The 23,567-nt window shown below is 35.6% G+C and overlaps 1 protein-coding gene and 1 long non-coding RNA gene across 8 annotated transcripts in view; both read left to right on the top strand.

The window, feature by feature from the left end:
* LOC118379942 (caldesmon, smooth muscle-like) overlaps positions 1–23,567 on the top strand; it is a 42,520-nt gene that overhangs the window by 13,784 nt on the left and 5,169 nt on the right. Inside the window, exons 5-6 of the mRNA XM_052513985.1 lie at positions 13,043–13,126; positions 13,735–13,843. Of these exons, the coding sequence (XP_052369945.1) occupies positions 13,043–13,126; positions 13,735–13,843 (193 nt within the window). The remainder of the gene's footprint in view (positions 1–13,042; positions 13,127–13,734; positions 13,844–23,567) is intronic.
* LOC127927511 (uncharacterized) lies at positions 13,885–15,474 on the top strand. 7 transcript variants are annotated; one of them, XR_008127880.1, is made up of 5 exons: positions 13,885–14,181; positions 14,272–14,359; positions 14,408–14,627; positions 14,719–14,806; positions 14,921–15,474. It is a non-coding gene; the product is annotated as an uncharacterized LOC127927511 (long non-coding RNA). The 7 variants fall into 7 exon arrangements; XR_008127883.1 differs by having other exon boundaries at positions 14,675–14,806; positions 15,009–15,474; XR_008127882.1 differs by having other exon boundaries at positions 14,675–14,806; positions 14,965–15,474.

Raw genomic sequence — 23,567 nt, 5'->3', positions numbered from 1 at the left:
TCATATCTAACATATATGTGAATATATTACACCCCTATGTCTTTATCATCAGTCATATCTAACATATATGTGAATATATTACTTTATCCCCTATGTCTTTCTTTATCATCAGTCATATCTAACATATATGTGAATATATTACACCCCTATGTCTTTATCATCAGTCATATCTAACATATATGTGAATATATTACACCCCTATGTCTCTATCATCAGTCATATCTAACATATATGTGAATATATTACCACCCTATGTCTTTATCATCAGTCATATCTAACATATATGTGAATATATTACACCCCTATGTCTCTATCATCAGTCATATCTAACATATATGTGAATATATTACCACCCCTATGTCTTTATCATCAGTCATATCTAACATATATGTGAATATATTACACCCTATGTCTTTATCATCAGTCATATCTAACATATATGTGAATATATTACACCCCTATGTCTTTATCATCAGTCATATCTAACATATATGTGAATATATTACACCCTATGTCTTTATCATCAGTCATATCTAACATATATGTGAATATATTACACCCCTATGTCTTTATCATCAGTCATATCTAACATATATGTGAATATATTACACCCCTATGTCTTTATCATCAGTCATATCTAACATATATGTGAATATATTACATCAGTCCCTATGTGAATATATTACTGTCTTTATCATCAGTCATATCTAACATATATGTGAATATATTACACCCCTATGTCTTTATCATCAGTCATATCTAACATATATGTGAATATATTACCACCCTATGTCTTTATCATCAGTCATATCTAACATATATGTGAATATATTACCACCCCTATGTCTTTATCATCAGTCATATCTAACATATATGTGAATATATTACCACCCCTATGTCTTTATCATCAGTCATATCTAACATATATGTGAATATATTACACCCCTATGTCTTTATCATCAGTCATATCTAACATATATGTGAATATATTACACCCCTATGTCTTTATCATCAGTCATATCTAACATATATGTGAATATATTACACCCCTATGTCTTTATCATCAGTCATATCTAACATATATGTGAATATATTACACCCCTATGTCTTTATCATCAGTCATATCTAACATATATGTGAATATATTACACCCCTATGTCTTTATCATCAGTCATATCTAACATATATGTGAATATATTACCACCCTATGTCTTTATCATCAGTCATATCTAACATATATGTGAATATATTACCACCCTATGTCTTTATCATCAGTCATATCTAACATATATGTGAATATATTACCACCCCTATGTCTTTATCATCAGTCATATCTAACATATATGTGAATATATTACACCCCTATGTCTTTATCATCAGTCATATCTAACATATATGTGAATATATTACCACCCCTATGTCTTTATCATCAGTCATATCTAACATATATGTGAATATATTACCACCCCTATGTCTTTATCATCAGTCATATCTAACATATATGTGAATATATTACACCCCTATGTCTTTATCATCAGTCATATCTAACATATATGTGAATATATTACACCCCTATGTCTTTATCATCAGTCATATCTAACATATATGTGAATATATTACACCCCTATGTCTTTATCATCAGTCATATCTAACATATATGTGAATATATTACACCCCTATGTCTTTATCATCAGTCATATCTAACATATATGTGAATATATTACACCCCTATGTCTTTATCATCAGTCATATCTAACATATATGTGAATATATTACACCCTATGTCTTTATCATCAGTCATATCTAACATATATGTGAATATATTACCACCCTATGTCTTTATCATCAGTCATATCTAACATATATGTGAATATATTACCACCCTATGTCTTTATCATCAGTCATATCTAACATATATGTGAATATATTACCACCCTATGTCTTTATCATCAGTCATATCTAACATATATGTGAATATATTACACCCCTATGTCTTTATCATCAGTCATATCTAACATATATGTGAATATATTACCACCCCTATGTCTTTATCATCAGTCATATCTAACATATATGTGAATATATTACCACCCTATGTCTTTATCATCAGTCATATCTAACATATATGTGAATATATTACACCCCTATGTCTTTATCATCAGTCATATCTAACATATATGTGAATATATTACCACCCCTATGTCTTTATCATCAGTCATATCTAACATATATGTGAATATATTACCACCCTATGTCTTTATCATCAGTCATATCTAACATATATGTGAATATATTACCACCCTATGTCTTTATCATCAGTCATATCTAACATATATGTGAATATATTACACCCCTATGTCTTTATCATCAGTCATATCTAACATATATGTGAATATATTACCACCCCTATGTCTTTATCATCAGTCATATCTAACATATATGTGAATATATTACACCCCTATGTCTTTATCATCAGTCATATCTAACATATATGTGAATATATTACACCCCTATGTCTTTATCATCAGTCATATCTAACATATATGTGAATATATTACCACCCCTATGTCTTTATCATCAGTCATATCTAACATATATGTGAATATATTACCACCCTATGTCTTTATCATCAGTCATATCTAACATATATGTGAATATATTACCACCCTATGTCTTTATCATCAGTCATATCTAACATATATGTGAATATATTACACCCCTATGTCTTTATCATCAGTCATATCTAACATATATGTGAATATATTACACCCCTATGTCTTTATCATCAGTCATATCTAACATATATGTGAATATATTACCACCCCTATGTCTTTATCATCAGTCATATCTAACATATATGTGAATATATTACCACCCTATGTCTTTATCATCAGTCATATCTAACATATATGTGAATATATTACCACCCCTATGTCTTTATCATCAGTCATATCTAACATATATGTGAATATATTACACCCCTATGTCTTTATCATCAGTCATATCTAACATATATGTGAATATATTACACCCCTATGTCTTTATCATCAGTCATATCTAACATATATGTGAATATATTACACCCCTATGTCTTTATCATCAGTCATATCTAACATATATGTGAATATATTACCACCCCTATGTCTTTATCATCAGTCATATCTAACATATATGTGAATATATTACCACCCTATGTCTTTATCATCAGTCATATCTAACATATATGTGAATATATTACCACCCCTATGTCTTTATCATCAGTCATATCTAACATATATGTGAATATATTACACCCCTATGTCTTTATCATCAGTCATATCTAACATATATGTGAATATATTACCACCCCTATGTCTTTATCATCAGTCATATCTAACATATATGTGAATATATTACCACCCTATGTCTTTATCATCAGTCATATCTAACATATATGTGAATATATTACCACCCCTATGTCTTTATCATCAGTCATATCTAACATATATGTGAATATATTACCACCCTATGTCTTTATCATCAGTCATATCTAACATATATGTGAATATATTACCACCCCTATGTCTTTATCATCAGTCATATCTAACATATATGTGAATATATTACCACCCTATGTCTTTATCATCAGTCATATCTAACATATATGTGAATATATTACCCCCCTATGTCTTTATCATCAGTCATATCTAACATATATGTGAATATATTACACCCCTATGTCTTTATCATCAGTCATATCTAACATATATGTGAATATATTACCCCCAGTCATATGTCTTTATCATCAGTCATATCTAACATATATGTGAATATATTACACCCCTATGTCTTTATCATCAGTCATATCTAACATATATGTGAATATATTACACCCTATGTCTTTATCATCAGTCATATCTAACATATATGTGAATATATTACCACCCCTATGTCTTTATCATCAGTCATATCTAACATATATGTGAATATATTACACCCCTATGTCTTTATCATCAGTCATATCTAACATATATGTGAATATATTACACCCCTATGTCTTTATCATCAGTCATATCTAACATATATGTGAATATATTACCACCCTATGTCTTTATCATCAGTCATATCTAACATATATGTATATTACACCCTATGTCTTTAATATATTATCTAACACCCCCTATGTCTTTATCATCAGTCATATCTAACATATATGTGAATATATTACACCCCTATGTCTTTATCATCAGTCATATCTAACATATATGTGAATATATTACCACCCCTATGTCTTTATCATCAGTCATATCTAACATATATGTGAATATATTACACCCCTATGTCTTTATCATCAGTCATATCTAACATATATGTGAATATATTACCACCCCTATGTCTTTATCATCAGTCATATCTAACATATATGTGAATATATTACCACCCCTATGTCTTTATCATCAGTCATATCTAACATATATGTGAATATATTACACCCCTATGTCTTTATCATCAGTCATATCTAACATATATGTGAATATATTACCACCCAGTCATATGTCTTTATCATCAGTCATATCTAACATATATGTGAATATATTACCACCCCTATGTCTTTATCATCAGTCATATCTAACATATATGTGAATATATTACCACCCCTATGTCTTTATCATCAGTCATATCTAACATATATGTGAATATATTACACCCCTATGTCTTTATCATCAGTCATATCTAACATATATGTGAATATATTACACCCCTATGTCTTTATCATCAGTCATATCTAACATATATGTGAATATATTACATATCTACCCCCCTATGTCTTTATCATCAGTCATATCTAACATATATGTGAATATATTACACCCCTATGTCTTTATCATCAGTCATATCTAACATATATGTGAATATATTACACCCCTATGTCTTTATCATCAGTCATATCTAACATATATGTATGTGAATATATTACCACCCTATGTCTTTATCATCAGTCATATCTAACATATATGTGAATATATTACCACCCCTATGTCTTTATCATCAGTCATATCTAACATATATGTGAATATATTACACCCCTATGTCTTTATCATCAGTCATATCTAACATATATGTGAATATATTACACCCTATGTCTTTATCATCAGTCATATCTAACATATATGTGAATATATTACACCATATCCATATGTCTTTATCATCAGTCATATCTAACATATATGTGAATATATTACCACCCTATGTCTTTATCATCAGTCATATCTAACATATATGTGAATATATTACCACCCCTATGTCTTTATCATCAGTCATATCTAACATATATGTGAATATATTACCACCCTATGTCTTTATCATCAGTCATATCTAACATATATGTGAATATATTACCACCCCTATGTCTTTATCATCAGTCATATCTAACATATATGTGAATATATTACCACCCTTTATCATCATGTCTTTATCATCAGTCATATCTAACATATATGTGAATATATTACACCCCTATGTCTCTATCATCAGTCATATCTAACATATATGTGAATATATTACACCCTATGTCTTTATCATCAGTCATATCTAACATATATGTGAATATATTACACCCTATGTCTTTATCATCAGTCATATCTAACATATATGTGAATATATTACCACCCTATGTCTTTATCATCAGTCATATCTAACATATATGTGAATATATTACACCCCTATGTCTTTATCAGTCAGTCATATCTAACATATATGTGAATATATTACACCCTATGTCTTTATCATCAGTCATATCTAACATATATGTGAATATATTACCACCCTATGTCTTTATCATCAGTCATATCTAACATATATGTGAATATATTACACCCTATGTCTTTATCATCAGTCATATCTAACATATATGTGAATATATTACACCCTATGTCTTTATCATCAGTCATATCTAACATATATGTGAATATATTACACCCCTATGTCTTTATCATCAGTCATATCTAACATATATGTGAATATATTACACCCCTATGTCTTTATCATCAGTCATATCTAACATATATGTGAATATATTACCACCCCTATGTCTTTATCATCAGTCATATCTAACATATATGTGAATATATTACACCCCTATGTCTTTATCATCAGTCATATCTAACATATATGTGAATATATTACACCCCTATGTCTTTATCATCAGTCATATCTAACATATATGTGAATATATTACCACCCCTATGTCTTTATCATCAGTCATATCTAACATATATGTGAATATATTACACCCCTTTCTTTATCATCAGTCATATCTAACATATATGTGAATATATTACACCCTATGTCTCTCAGTCATATCTAACATATATGTGAATATATTACACCCCTATGTCTTTATCATCAGTCATATCTAACATATATGTGAATATATTACCCCCCTATGTCTTTATCATCAGTCATATCTAACATATATGTGAATATATTACCACCCTATGTCTTTATCATCAGTCATATCTAACATATATGTGAATATATTACACCCCTATGTCTTTATCATCAGTCATATCTAACATATATGTGAATATATTACCACCCCTATGTCTTTATCATCATATCTAACATATATGTGAATATATTACCACCCTATGTCTTTATCATCAGTCATATCTAACATATATGTGAATATATTACACCCCTATGTCTTTATCATCAGTCATATCTAACATATATGTGAATATATTACCACCCCTATGTCTTTATCATCAGTCATATCTAACATATATGTGAATATATTACACCCCTATGTCTCTATCATCAGTCATATCTAACATATATGTGAATATATTACCACCCCTATGTCTCTATCATCAGTCATATCTAACATATATGTGAATATATTACCACCCCTATGTCTTTATCATCAGTCATATCTAACATATATGTGAATATATTACACCCCTATGTCTTTATCATCAGTCATATCTAACATATATGTGAATATATTACCACCCCTATGTCTTTATCATCAGTCATATCTAACATATATGTGAATATATTACACCCCTATGTCTTTATCATCAGTCATATCTAACATATATGTGAATATATTACTAACATATATGTGAATATATTACACCCCTATGTCTTTATCATCAGTCATATCTAACATATATGTGAATATATTACCACCCTATGTCTCTATCATCAGTCATATCTAACATATATGTGAATATATTACACCCTATGTCTTTATCATCAGTCATATCTAACATATATGTGAATATATTACACCCCTATGTCTCTATCATCAGTCATATCTAACATATATGTGAATATATTACACCCCTATGTCTCTATCATCAGTCATATCTAACATATATGTGAATATATTACACCCCTATGTCTTTATCATCAGTCATATCTAACATATATGTGAATATATTACACCCCTATGTCTTTATCATCAGTCATATCTAACATATATGTGAATATATTACCACCCCTATGTCTTTATCATCAGTCATATCTAACATATATGTGAATATATTACACCCCTATGTCTTTATCATCAGTCATATCTAACATATATGTGAATATATTACACCCCTATGTCTTTATCATCAGTCATATCTAACATATATGTGAATATATTACACCCTATGTCTTTATCATCAGTCATATCTAACATATATGTGAATATATTACACCCTATGTCTTTATCATCAGTCATATCTAACATATATGTGAATATATTACCACCCCTATGTCTTTATCATCAGTCATATCTAACATATATGTGAATATATTACCACCCCTATGTCTTTATCATCAGTCATATCTAACATATATGTGAATATATTACACCCCTATGTCTTTATCATCAGTCATATCTAACATATATGTGAATATATTACACCCCTATGTCTTTATCATCAGTCATATCTAACATATATGTGAATATATTACCACCCAGTCATATGTCTTTATCATCAGTCATATCTAACATATATGTGAATATATTACACCCCTATGTCTTTATCATCAGTCATATCTAACATATATGTGAATATATTACACCCCTATGTCTTTATCATCAGTCATATCTAACATATATGTGAATATATTACACCCCTATGTCTTTATCATCAGTCATATCTAACATATATGTGAATATATTACACCCTATGTCTCTATCATCAGTCATATCTAACATATATGTGAATATATTACCACCCCTATGTCTTTATCATCAGTCATATCTAACATATATGTGAATATATTACACCCTATGTCTTTATCATCAGTCATATCTAACATATATGTGAATATATTACACCCTATGTCTTTATCATCAGTCATATCTAACATATATGTGAATATATTACACCCTATGTCTTTATCATCAGTCATATCTAACATATATGTGAATATATTACACCCCTATGTCTTTATCATCAGTCATATCTAACATATATGTGAATATATTACACCCCTATGTCTTTATCATCAGTCATATCTAACATATATGTGAATATATTACACCCCTATGTCTTTATCATCAGTCATATCTAACATATATGTGAATATATTACCACCCTATGTCTTTATCATCAGTCATATCTAACATATATGTGAATATATTACACCCCTATGTCTTTATCATCAGTCATATCTAACATATATGTGAATATATTACACCCCTATGTCTTTATCATCAGTCATATCTAACATATATGTGAATATATTACACCCCTATGTCTTTATCATCAGTCATATCTAACATATATGTGAATATATTACACCCCTATGTCTTTATCATCAGTCATATCTAACATATATGTGAATATATTACACCCCTATGTCTTTATCATCAGTCATATCTAACATATATGTGAATATATTACACCCCTATGTCTTTATCATCAGTCATATCTAACATATATGTGAATATATTACACCCCTATGTCTTTATCATCAGTCATATCTAACATATATGTGAATATATTACCACCCTATGTCTTTATCATCAGTCATATCTAACATATATGTGAATATATTACCACCCCTATGTCTTTATCATCAGTCATATCTAACATATATGTGAATATATTACACCCCTATGTCTTTATCATCAGTCATATCTAACATATATGTGAATATATTACCACCCCTATGTCTTTATCATCAGTCATATCTAACATATATGTGAATATATTACACCCCTATGTCTTTATCATCAGTCATATCTAACATATATGTGAATATATTACACCCCTATGTCTTTATCATCAGTCATATCTAACATATATGTGAATATATTACACCCCTATGTCTTTATCATCAGTCATATCTAACATATATGTGAATATATTACACCCCTATGTCTTTATCATCAGTCATATCTAACATATATGTGAATATATTACCACCCTATGTCTTTATCATCAGTCATATCTAACATATATGTGAATATATTACCACCCTATGTCTTTATCATCAGTCATATCTAACATATATGTGAATATATTACCACCCTATGTCTTTATCATCAGTCATATCTAACATATATGTGAATATATTACCACCCTATGTCTTTATCATCAGTCATATCTAACATATATGTGAATATATTACCACCCCTATGTCTTTATCATCAGTCATATCTAACATATATGTGAATATATTACCACCCTATGTCTTTATCATCAGTCATATCTAACATATATGTGAATATATTACCACCCTATGTCTTTATCATCAGTCATATCTAACATATATGTGAATATATTACACCCCTATGTCTTTATCATCAGTCATATCTAACATATATGTGAATATATTACCACCCTATGTCTTTATCATCAGTCATATCTAACATATATGTGAATATATTACAACCCCTATGTCTTTATCATCAGTCATATCTAACATATATGTGAATATATTACCACCCCTATGTCTTTATCATCAGTCATATCTAACATATATGTGAATATATTACACCCCTATGTCTTTATCATCAGTCATATCTAACATATATGTGAATATATTACCACCCCTATGTCTTTATCATCAGTCATATCTAACATATATGTGAATATATTACACCCCTATGTCTTTATCATCAGTCATATCTAACATATATGTGAATATATTACCACCCCTATGTCTTTATCATCAGTCATATCTAACATATATGTGAATATATTACACCCCTATGTCTCTATCATCAGTCATATCTAACATATATGTGAATATATTACACCCCTATGTCTTTATCATCAGTCATATCTAACATATATGTGAATATATTACACCCCTATGTCTTTATCATCAGTCATATCTAACATATATGTGAATATATTACACCCCTATGTCTTTATCATCAGTCATATCTAACATATATGTGAATATATTACACCCCTATGTCTTTATCATCAGTCATATCTAACATATATGTGAATATATTACACCCCTATGTCTTTATCATCAGTCATATCTAACATATATGTGAATATATTACACCCCTATGTCTTTATCATCAGTCATATCTAACATATATGTGAATATATTACACCCCTATGTCTTTATCATCAGTCATATCTAACATATATGTGAATATATTACCACCCTATGTCTTTATCATCAGTCATATCTAACATATATGTGAATATATTACACCCCTATGTCTTTATCATCAGTCATATCTAACATATATGTGAATATATTACCACCCCTATGTCTTTATCATCAGTCATATCTAACATATATGTGAATATATTACACCCTATGTCTTTATCATCAGTCATATCTAACATATATGTGAATATATTACACCCCTATGTCTCTATCATCAGTCATATCTAACATATATGTGAATATATTACACCCCTATGTCTCTATCATCAGTCATATCTAACATATATGTGAATATATTACACCCCTATGTCTCTATCATCAGTCATATCTAACATATATGTGAATATATTACCACCCTATGTCTTTATCATCAGTCATATCTAACATATATGTGAATATATTACCACCCTATGTCTTTATCATCAGTCATATCTAACATATATGTGAATATATTACCACCCCTATGTCTTTATCATCAGTCATATCTAACATATATGTGAATATATTACACCCCTATGTCTTTATCATCAGTCATATCTAACATATATGTGAATATATTACCACCCTATGTCTTTATCATCAGTCATATCTAACATATATGTGAATATATTACACCCCTATGTCTTTATCATCAGTCATATCTAACATATATGTGAATATATTACACCCCTATGTCTTTATCATCAGTCATATCTAACATATATGTGAATATATTACCACCCCTATGTCTTTATCATCAGTCATATCTAACATATATGTGAATATATTACTTTACCAGTCATATCTATGTCTTTATCATCAGTCATATCTAACATATATGTGAATATATTACACCCCTATGTCTTTATCATCAGTCATATCTAACATATATGTGAATATATTACCACCCCTATGTCTTTATCATCAGTCATATCTAACATATATGTGAATATATTACCACCCCTATGTCTTTATCATCAGTCATATCTAACATATATGTGAATATATTACACCCTATGTCTTTATCATCAGTCATATCTAACATATATGTGAATATATTACACCCCTATCATGTCTTTATCATCAGTCATATCTAACATATATGTGAATATATTACACCCCTATGTCTTTATCATCAGTCATATCTAACATATATGTGAATATATTACACCCCTATGTCTTTATCATCAGTCATATCTAACATATATGTGAATATATTACACCCCTATGTCTTTATCATCAGTCATATCTAACATATATGTGAATATATTACCACCCCTATGTCTTTATCATCAGTCATATCTAACATATATGTGAATATATTACACCCCTATGTCTTTATCATCAGTCATATCTAACATATATGTGAATATATTACACCCCTATGTCTTTATCATCAGTCATATCTAACATATATGTGAATATATTACCCCCCCTATGTCTTTATCATCAGTCATATCTAACATATATGTGAATATATTACACCCCTATGTCTTTATCATCAGTCATATCTAACATATATGTGAATATATTACACCCCTATGTCTTTATCATCAGTCATATCTAACATATATGTGAATATATTACCACCCCTATGTCTTTATCATCAGTCATATCTAACATATATGTGAATATATTACCACCCCTATGTCTTTATCATCAGTCATATCTAACATATATGTGAATATATTACCACCCCTATGTCTTTATCATCAGTCATATCTAACATATATGTGAATATATTACACCCCTATGTCTTTATCATCAGTCATATCTAACATATATGTGAATATATTACACCCCTATGTCTTTATCATCAGTCATATCTAACATATATGTGAATATATTACACCCCTATGTCTTTATCATCAGTCATATCTAACATATATGTGAATATATTACACCCTATATGTCTTTATCATCAGTCATATCTAACATATATGTGAATATATTACACCCTATGTCTCTATCATCAGTCATATCTAACATATATGTGAATATATTACCACCCTATGTCTTTATCATCAGTCATATCTAACATATATGTGAATATATTACACCCCTATGTCTCTATCATCAGTCTCATATGTAGGTCTACTTTATCAATGTCAAGTCAGACACGTATTGTCATATTGTATTTCCCAGGATGTGTCCTGTCTGGTGATTCTACTGTTTCTATGGAACGCTGCCCCCTGTTGGGGGATGTTAGTATAGCAGAGTAATAATCAAACCCACCTCTCTCTCCTGATTGGTACAGAAGCCTCTGTATCTACATTCACGACACAATATAAGATTTATTTCCACTATCTGTTCGTGTTCATATTTTTGTTGGTCTATATATTTGTGTTGATAACATCGTAAAGCACAAGAGAGACAGAAGGTTATTAACGTGTTGATGTGTGTATCTTCTCTAATGGTTCATGTGTGTTTGTTCTGTCAGGAGGTGAAGGCCGGTGATGTTCTGAGCAAGAAGAACCTCTGGGAGAATCTAGGAGACTCTTCCCCTTCTGGGAGAGCTGGGAAGGTAGTGTAATTAATTAATTAATTAACAAATCCATTCATTCATTAAACTATATAATATATATACCGTGCATTCGGAAAGTATTCCGAGCCGTTAGATTTTTCTAAATGTTGTTACGTTACAGCCTTATGATTTGCAAATGTATTAAAAATAAAAAACAGAAATACCTTATTTACATAAGTATTCAGACCCTTTGCAATGAGACTCGAAATTAAGCTCATGTGCATCCTGTTTCCATTGATCATCCTTGAGATGTTTCTGCAACTTGATAGGAGTCCACCTGTGGTCAATTAAACCGATTGGACATGATTTGTAAAGGTACACACCTGTCTATATAAGGGGGGGGGCAATTGATCCATTTTAGAATAAGGCTGTAATGTAACAAAATTTGGAAAAAGTCAAGAGGTCTGAATACTTCCCGAATACACTGTATGAGGTCTGTTATTCAATTGGTGGATTATATTCAAAACAAACAGCTGTCAACACAAAGGTGTGTGTAACTCTTGAATATAATTGGTGTTTAAAATAATCAATTGAAATGATACACACCTGCATTTGTACAAATTATAGATGTAATATTGTTTTCACTGCAATATGGAACTCTTTTCTAGGGAGCCTCCTCTGGTAAAAAGTACAAATTTGTGATGATGGCTCACGGCAAGTATGAGAAGGTTGCCGTCGGTGATGATGATTACAACGAGCACACAAACGGGAAATCAAGTAAGACTCACTTACATCCCATATTTACTTTGTTTTAAATTGGCAGCTTTGGATGTGTAGTTGTTGGCTTTGTGTAAAAACAATCCCATTCATCTGTTAGTAATGTATCATCATGCCAATTTGTAAGTCGCTCTGGATAAGAGCGTCTGCTAAATGACTTAAATGTAAATGCAAATGTAATGTCTGTCCAGGAGAGAGAGAGGTCTGTTAGTAATGTATCACCATGTCTGTCCAGGAGAGAGAGAGAGAGGTCTGTTAGTAATGTATCACCATGTCTGTCCAGGAGAGAGAGAGGTCTGTTAGTAATGTATCACCATGTCTGTCCAGGAGAGAGAGAGGTCTGTTAGTAATGTATCATCATGTCTGTCCAGGAGAGAGAGAGAGGTCTGTTAGTAATGTATCATCATGTCTGTCCCGGAGAGAGAGAGGTCTGTTAGTAATGTATCATCATGTCTGTCCAGGAGAGAGAGAGGTCTGTTAGTAATGTATCATCATGTCTGTCCAGGAGAGAGAGAGGTCTGTTAGTAATGTATCATCATGTCTGTCCAGGAGAGAGAGAGAGAGGTCTGTTAGTAATGTATCACCATGTCTGTCCAGGAGAGAGAGAGGTCTGTTAGTAATGTATCATCATGTCTGTCCAGGAGAGAGAGAGGTCTGTTAGTAATGTATCATCATGTCTGTCCAGGAGAGAGAGAGGTCTGTTAGTAATGTATCACCATGTCTGTCCAGGAGAGAGAGAGGTCTGTTAGTAATGTATCATCATGTCTGTCCAGGAGAGAGAGAGGTCTGTTAGTAATGTATCATCATGTCTGTCATCCAGGAGAGAGAGAGGTCTGTTAGTAATGTATCATCATGTCTGTCCAGGAGAGAGAGAGGTCTGTTAGTAATGTATCATCATGTCTGTCCAGGAGAGAGAGAGGTCTGTTAGTAATGTATCATCATGTCTGTCCAGGAGAGAGAGAGGTCTGTTAGTAATGTATCATCATGTCTGTCCAGGAGAGAGAGAGTCTGTTAGTAATGTATCATCATGTCTGTCCAGGAGAGAGAGAGAGAGTATCATCATGTCTGTCCAGAGAGGTCTGTTAGTAATGTATCATCATGTCTGTCCAGGAGAGAGAGAGGTCTGTTAGTAATGTATCACCATGTCTGTCCAGGAGAGAGAGAGGTCTGTTAGTAATGTATCATCATGTCTGTCCAGGAGAGAGAGAGGTCTGTTAGTAATGTATCATCATGTCTGTCCAGGAGAGAGAGAGGTCTGTTAGTAATGTATCATCATGTCTGTCCAGGAGAGAGAGAGAGGTCTGTTAGTAATGTATCATCATGTCTGTCCAGGAGAGAGAGAGAGAGAGGTCTGTTAGTAATGTATCATCATGTCTGTCCAGGAGAGAGAGAGAGAGAGGTCTGTTAGTAATGTATCATCATGTCTGTCCAGGAGAGAGAGAGAGGGGTCTGTTAGTAATGTATCATCATGTCTGTCCAGGAGAGAGAGAGGTCTGTTAGTAATGTATCACCATGTCTGTCCAGGAGGGAGAGGTCTGTTAGTTGCAATTCTATGGTATTTACTAGTAGTTCCTTAGCAGTCACACCTTGGCAATGCAACCAAGTGATTGGGATTCTCTTCTACTATATGACAGTACTAGATCTTAGACTACTAGTACTAGATCTACCAGTACTAGATCTACCAGTACTAGATCTACCAGTACTAGATCTTAGACTAGTAGTACTAGATCTACCAGTACTAGATCTACCAGTACTAGATCTACCAGTACTAGATCTTAGACTAGTAGTACTAGATCGTAGACTAGCAGTACTATATCTACCTGTACTAGATCTACCAGTACTAGATCTTAGACTAGTAGTACTAGATCTACCAGTATTAGATCTACCAGTACTAGATCTTAGACTAGTAGTACTAGATCGTAGACTAGCAGTACTAGATCTACCAGTACTAGATCATATACTAGCAGTACTAGATCTACCAGTACTAGATCATAGACTAGCAGTACTAGATCTTAGACTAATACTACTAGATCTTAGACTAGTAGTACTAGATCTGCCAGTACTAGATCTACCAGTACTAGATCGTAGACTAGCTGTACTAGATCGTAGACTAGCAGTACTAGATCTTAGACTAGCAGTACTAGATCTTAGACTAGCAGTACTAGATCTACCAGTACTAGATCTACCAGTACTAGATCTACCAGTACTAGATCTACCTGTACTAGATCTACCAGTACTAGATCTTAGACTAGCAGTACTAGATCTACCAGTACTAGATCTAGTACTAGATCTACCAGTACTAGATCTACCAGTACTAGATCTACCAGTACTAGATCTACCTGTACTAGATCTACCAGTACTAGATCTACCAGTACTAGACCTTAGACTACCATACTAGATCTACCAGTACTAGATCATAGACTAACGGTCATCTCTCAATCAACTAGGAACTAATGTGTCACAAACCACATCAATAATGGTAGATGACTAAATAAAAACCACATCAATAATGGTAGATGACTAAATAAAAACCACATCAATAATGGTAGATGACTAAATAAAAACCACATCAATAATGGTAGATGACTAAATAAAACCACATCAATAAAGATGACTAAATAAAAACCACATCAATAATGGTAGATGACTAAATAAAAACCACATCAATAATGGTAGATGACTAAATAAAACCACATCAATAATGGTAGATGACTAAATAAAAACCACATCAATAATGGTAGATGACTAAATAAAAACCACATCAATAATGGTAGATGACTAAATAAAAACCACATCAATAATGGTAGATGACTAAATAAAAACCACATCAATAATGGTAGATGACTAAATAAAACCACATCAATAATGGTAGATGACTAAATAAAAACCACATAAATAATGGTAGATGACTAAATAAAAACCACAGGAAACTGATAGAACAACGTAGAGTTTACTTCAATGTAAACAAAAATAAAGCAATAATTCAGTTCATCACACGACTGGCAACAGCATTCTATACTGGACACGTATACAAAATAATGTCCCGTAAATCAATACAGGTTTTCCTTCTTCAGTTTTGACCCCGGGGCCACAATCGTTTTATTACTGCACACTTTTGAGACGAGCCAATTCTATATCATCAAGTCTAAAGCAGCAGTGTGGTTATGGTTGGCTCACGGAGACACACCCCTGTTATGTGGTTATGGTTGGCTCACGGTGACACACCCCGTTATGTGGTTATGGTTGGCTCACGGAGACACGTTATGTGGTTATGGTTGGCTCACGGAGACACACCCCTGTTATGTGGTTATGGTTGGCTCACGGAGACACACCCCGTTATGTGGTTATGGTTGGCTCACGGAGACACACCCCTGTTATGTGGTTATGGAGACACACCCTCACGGAGACACTGTTATGTGGTTATGGTTGGCTCACGGAGACACACCCCTGTTATGTGGTTATGGTTGGCACTTTTGGAGACACACCCTGGTGGTTATGGTTGGCTCACACACACCCCTGTTATGTGGTTATGGTTGGCTCACGGAGACACACCCCTGTTATGTGGTTATGGTTGGCTCACGGAGACACACCCCTGTTATGTGGTTATGGTTGGCTCATGCTATGGTTGGCTCACGGAGACACACCCCTGTTATGTGGTTATGGTTGGCTCACGGAGACACACCCTGTTATGTGGTTATGGTTGGCTCACGGGAGACACACCCCTGTTATGTGGTTATGGTTGGCTCACGGGACACACCCCTGTTATGTGGTTATGGTTGGCTCACGGAGACACACCCCTGTTATGTGGTTATGGTTGGCTCACGGAGACACACCCCTGTTATTTATCAATGAGAAATTATTTCATTAAACAAAGACCTGAGAAGCATCAGATAGCTATAACAAAAATAGACATCTTAAATTAAAAAAATATTCCACAAATTCTCAAAAGTTCCTTACAGAAGAATAAACCTTTAAAGCTTAAAAACATGTTTTAATGCTCATTATATCTATTCCAGCAACGAAATTATCAAAAGCTTATTTTAAAACACCAACTGTGTCTTTATCATTTAACAAATTAACAAATTAACTTTCAGTGTTTATTACACTTCCTGTATCTGACCCTTAACTCCTTCCTGTATCACGGTGACCCTTCTGTAGTTTATTACACGGCTTCCTGTATCAAGGTGACCCTTCTGTAGTTTATTACACATTCCTGTAGTTTATTATACGGCTTCCTGTATCACGGTGACCCTTCTGTAGTTTATTACACAGCTTCCTGTATCACGATGACCCTTCTGTAGTTTATTACACAGCTTCCTGTATCACGATGACCCTTCTGTAGTTTATTACACAGCTTCCTGTATCACGATGACCCTTCTGTAGTTTATTACACAGCTTCCTGTATCACGATGACCCTTCTGTAGTTTATTGCATGAGGCACCTTTATCTTACATTCCTTCATTCTTATCCATTCTGCACCATTGAAGACAATCATCACAAAGCAATCCATGTCCTATCATCACGTCCCTATGAGGATCCATGTCCTATCATCATGTCCCATAAGGATCCATGTCCTATCATCACGTGCCATAAGGATCCATGTCCTATCATCATGTCCCATAAGGATCCATGTCCTATCATCATGTCCCTATAAGGACCATGTCCTATCATCACGTCCCATAAGGATCCATGTCCTATCATCATGTCCCATAAGGATACATGTCCTATCATCATGTCCCATAAGGATCCATGTCCTATCATCATGTCCCATAAGGACCCATGTCCTATCATCATGTCCCATAAGGATCCATGTCCTATCATCATGTCCCTATGAGGATCCATGTCCTATCATCATGTCCCATGAGGATCCATGTCCTATCATCATGTCCCATAAGGATCCATGTCCTATCATCATGTCCCATAAGGATCCATGTCCTATCATCATGTCCCTAAGGATCCATGTCCTATCATCATGTCCTATCATCATGTCCCATAAGGATCCATGTCCTATCATCATGTCCCATGAGGATCCATGTCCTATCATCATGTCCCTATGAGGATCCATGTCCTATCATCATGTCCCATAAGGATCCATGTCCTATCATCATGGATCCATGTCCTATCATCCCCATAAGGATCCATGTCCTATCATCATGTCCCTATGAGGGTCCATGTCCTATCATCATGTCCCATAAGGATCCATGTCCTATCATCATGTCCCTATGAGGTCCCATCCATGTCCTATCATCATGTCCCATAAGGGATCCATGTCCTATCATCATGTCCCATAAGGATCCATGTCCTATCATCATGTCCCATATCCCATGAGGGTCCATGTCCTATCATCATGTCCCATAAGGATCCATGTCCTATCATCATGTCCCTATGAGGGTCCATGTCCTATCATCATGTCCCATAAGGGTCCATGTCCTGTCAGCATGTCCCATAAGGGTCCATGTCCTATCATCATGTCCCTATGAGGATCCATGTCCTATCATCATGTCCCATAAGGGCCCTGTCATGTCCTATCATCATGTCCCAATGAGGACCCATGTCCTATCATCATGTCCCATCATGGCCCATGTCCATGTCCTATCATCATGTCCCATGAGGGTCCATGTCCTATCATCATGTCCCATATCATCATGTCCCTATGAGGATCCATGTCCTATCATCATGTCCCATAAGGATACATGTCATATCATCATGTCCCATATGAGGGACCATGTCCTATCATCATGTCCCATAAGGAGGATACATGTCCCATGTCCTATCATCACGTCCCATAAGGATCATGTCCTATCAAGGATCCATGAGGATCCATGTCCTATCATCATGTCCCTATGAGGATCCATGTCCTATCATCACGTCCCATAAGGATCCATGTCCTGTCATCATGTTCTCATGTCCCTAATGAGGATCCATGTCCTATCATCATGTCCCCATAAGGATCCATGTCCTATCATCATGTCCCTATGAGGATCCATGTCCTATCATCATGTCCCATAAGGATCCATGTCCTATCATCATGTCCCTATGAGGATCCATGTCCTATCATCATGTCCCTATGAGGATCCATGTCCAATACATTCCATTTGCTATTTAAATATATTTTCAACCAACCTGCAAACTGAAAGTGCTTTTCAAACCAACTGTTTTAGTGTTGTCATTTCCAGTCGGGCCTACGTATCCTTCTGCTTCCTTCTATTGAAGCCACACCTTCTGCCCCTGTATGTCCAACTTCTGCAGCTGTGCCCCTCCCATAGCTCCACTATAGAGTTATAAACACTAGAGGGAAAACTTCATATCTTTTCCACTAACTTTAAAAACGTTGCATGCAGTCACAGTGTTAAGTTCAAAATTAGAGTTCTCACTCGAGTCTGGTTATTAGCTATTAGCTAGGCCCTGCCTCTAACTAGGCTCCACCTCTAACTAGGCCCCACCTCTAGCTAGGCTCCACCTCTAACTAGACTCCACCTCTAAATAGGCTCCACCTCTAACTAGCCTCCACATCTAGCCAGCCTCCACATCTAGCTGGCCTCCACATCTAGCTAGGCTCCGCCTCTAAATAGGCTCCACCTCTAACTAGCCTCCACCTCTAGCCAGCCTCCACATCTAGCTGGCCTCCACATCTAGCTAGGCTCCACCTCTAAGTCCCACCTCTAGCTAGGCTCCACCTCTAGCTAGCCTCCACATCTAGCAGGCTCCACCTCTAGCTAGCCTCCACATCTAGCTAGTCTCCACATCTAACTAGGCTCCACCCTCCCACCTCTAACTAGCCTCCACATCTAGCTAGGCTCCACATCTAGCTAGGCCCACATCTAGCTCTAACTAGGCTCAACCTCTAGCTAGGCTCCAACTCTAGCTAGGCTCCACCTCTAGCTAGGCTCCACATCTAGCTAGGCTCCACCTCTAGCTAGGCTCAACCTCTAGCTAGGCTCCACCTCTAGCTAGGCTCCACCTCTAGCTAGGCTCCACATCTAACTAGGCTCAACCTCTAGCTAGGCTCCACCTCTAGCTAGGCTCCACCTCTAGCTAGGCTCCACATCTAGCTAGGCTCCACCTCTAGCTAGGCTCCACCTCTAGCTAGCCTCCACATCTAGCTAGGCTCCACATCTAGCTAGGCTCCACCTCTAGCTAGGCTCCACCTCTAGCTAGGCTCCACCTCTAGCTAGGCTCCACCTCTCTCACAGCTACACTGCTCTGTCACCCAATGCCCTTCCGTCGCATCAATCCAGGAATGTACAAGCTCTATTTATTACACACTGTCATCAGACACTACTCCTAACCTCACCCAGGCTGAACACTCTACTCCTAACCTCACCCAGGGTGAACACTCTACTCCTAACCTCACCCAGGGTGAACACTCCAAGACTAAGACACTAGCGATGCTTTCAATGGAGCAAGAAAGATGTAATGAGCCGTCTGCAGGCATCCAACATCATTGTCTTAAAAGCTCATGATCACAGTTAAAAATGGTAGTTTAACCACCATATTGAAGTTAATATCCTGGCGTAGCCTACTGCACTGCAGCCCTTCATCGGAAGCTTATTTAACACACACATCTCTAGCTATATGATAACTGAAATCAATCTATTGAGGTTTATTCATCTACTTAATGAGAAGATTGAGCAGCAATATTCTGGTGTGTGTGGAGTTCAAAGTCAGACATCAGTTGTTCTTGAGGAACCGAATCCCCTGGCCGTTTTATTAAAGTCCTTCCCTTCCCCGTCCTGATTTTTGCGGTTAATCAGCCCCTTTGGAACACAGCTGACATCTTCACCAGCGGCTTCTCTGCAGCCTCTTTAATCTTTCTGGCATCGAAGCGCGGACTGTAGAGGAGGAGCGGCAAGCGGCTGGCAAAAGATGGGACGACCTCCATCTCATTCTCTTTCTGCTGATTGACTTTCCGTGTCTTATTGGTCTGCTCTCTCTGGTCTTTCTTCTTGTCGGAACCGTCGGGAGCTTTGCTAGCTTTGATCTGCTGCATTATTGCTTCCTTGGTAGAGAACATGTGGAAGAGCATGGCGTCCCACATCTTCATTGCTCTGGGCGCCTCTGTCTCCTTCAGCACTTCTTTGCCCTTCTCAAAGTGGTCTTTGACTTTTGCTGAAGAAGCTTGACTAGATTTGGCCTGGTCAGTGTTCTTACTGTAGATGGCGCCATCCCTGCAGCCAGATTCGGGCTCTGGCTCCGGGAACTGAGGTTCCTCTGGTTCAACGACCATGTGTTTTTTTGAGGCGCGACCAGCCACTGAACATGGTCTTCATACTTTTAGGTTTCATTGCATTCAGTGCAGCGTTAGCAAGGCAAGGTTTAGCGGTTGAAGCTTGGGGCTTGTCTACTTTGTCTACATTGTCAACAGTCGAAGATGCAGTTGATATCGTAGGCTTCGTACAGGGTGTCTCTTGACGTCTGGCTGCTTTCCCCTGTGCACCTGATGCACTGACTTCCACATCTTCCATTGTGTCTGTCTCTGTCTGTCCAGTCTTTGGCTGAGATGGCGATGACATTCCTCTGTTTGTGGGCGGGGCTTTTACAGAGGCTGAGGCCTGAGGCAGAGAGGCAGGAGTGGAAGAGTCAATCACTTTGGTAACGGCAGGTAGTTTTATCACAGTGTCTACGGCAGCGGTTGGGGTTGGGGACGATATACGTTCTATAGCAGGCTTTGTGGAAGTGGTGTTAGTCGATTTAGGCTCTGGTGTCAGTTTTAGGGAGACAATAGCTTCAATGTCATGCTTCGTCAAGGGTTTAGCTTCAGTAGAAGGGTTTAACCAAGGTCTAGTGGGACTAAAGCAACTTCTTGATGCCATAACCTTTGCAGCAGGTCTAGCTTCAACAGTAGGGCTGAAGCAGGATCTACTTTCTATAGTAGGTGCTGTTGAAGGTTGTACATTTATGGTAGGCTTGTTAGCTTGTTTAGGTTCTGGTGCAGGTTTTGTGAAGTCTCTAGTTTCCGTATTATTCTGTGGAAAGGGTTTAGCTTCAATAAAAGGGCTTAAGGTGGTTTCTCTTTCTATGGGCTTTGGGGAAGGTGGTACATATACGGTCGGCATGTTAGCTGGTTTAGGCTCTGGGGATGATTTAGCAAAGACTCTGGTTTCCATATTGTGCTGTATAAGGGGTTTAGCTTCAACAGTAGGGCTGAAGCAGGGTCTAGTTTCTCTAGTAGGTTCTGTTGAAGGTTGTACATATACTGTAGGCTTGTTAGCTGGTTTAGGCTCTGGGGATGATTTAGCAAAGACTCTAGTTTCCATATTGTGCTGTATAAGGGGTTTAGCTTCAACAGTAGGGCTGAAGCAGGATCTAGTTTCTCTAGTAGGTATTGTCGAAGGTTGTACATATATGGTAGGCTTATTTGTTGCATGGTTAGGTTCTGTAACAGATTTAGGTTCCATAGGTGTTGTTGACCATGGTCTGTTATGTCTACGTGGCGGTGTAGAAGGTAGGACTTTTATGGTAGGTTTGTTAGGAAGCACTGAGACCGGTTTTGGGGAGGCGCTAGCTTCTATGACGGGCTTCATAAAGGTTTTAGCTTCAATAGTAGGGCTAAAAGAGTCTGCGGTAGGTTGTACACTTATGGTAGTTATATTAGCCCAGACAGGTTCAAGGGATTTTGGTGAGGCTTTAGCTTCTGCAACAGGTTTTGTAAAGGGTTTAGTTTCTAAAGCAGGGGTTGAGGGAGGTATGGGAGGTGTGGAGGTTGTACCCTCTTTTGTAAAGG

This window comes from Oncorhynchus keta, unplaced genomic scaffold, assembly GCF_023373465.1.
Source record: "Oncorhynchus keta strain PuntledgeMale-10-30-2019 unplaced genomic scaffold, Oket_V2 Un_scaffold_14703_pilon_pilon, whole genome shotgun sequence".
NCBI classification, from domain to species: domain Eukaryota; kingdom Metazoa; phylum Chordata; class Actinopteri; order Salmoniformes; family Salmonidae; genus Oncorhynchus; species Oncorhynchus keta.
Note: the sequence above shows the minus strand (reverse complement) of the source record. Positions and strands in the feature narration are given on the sequence as shown.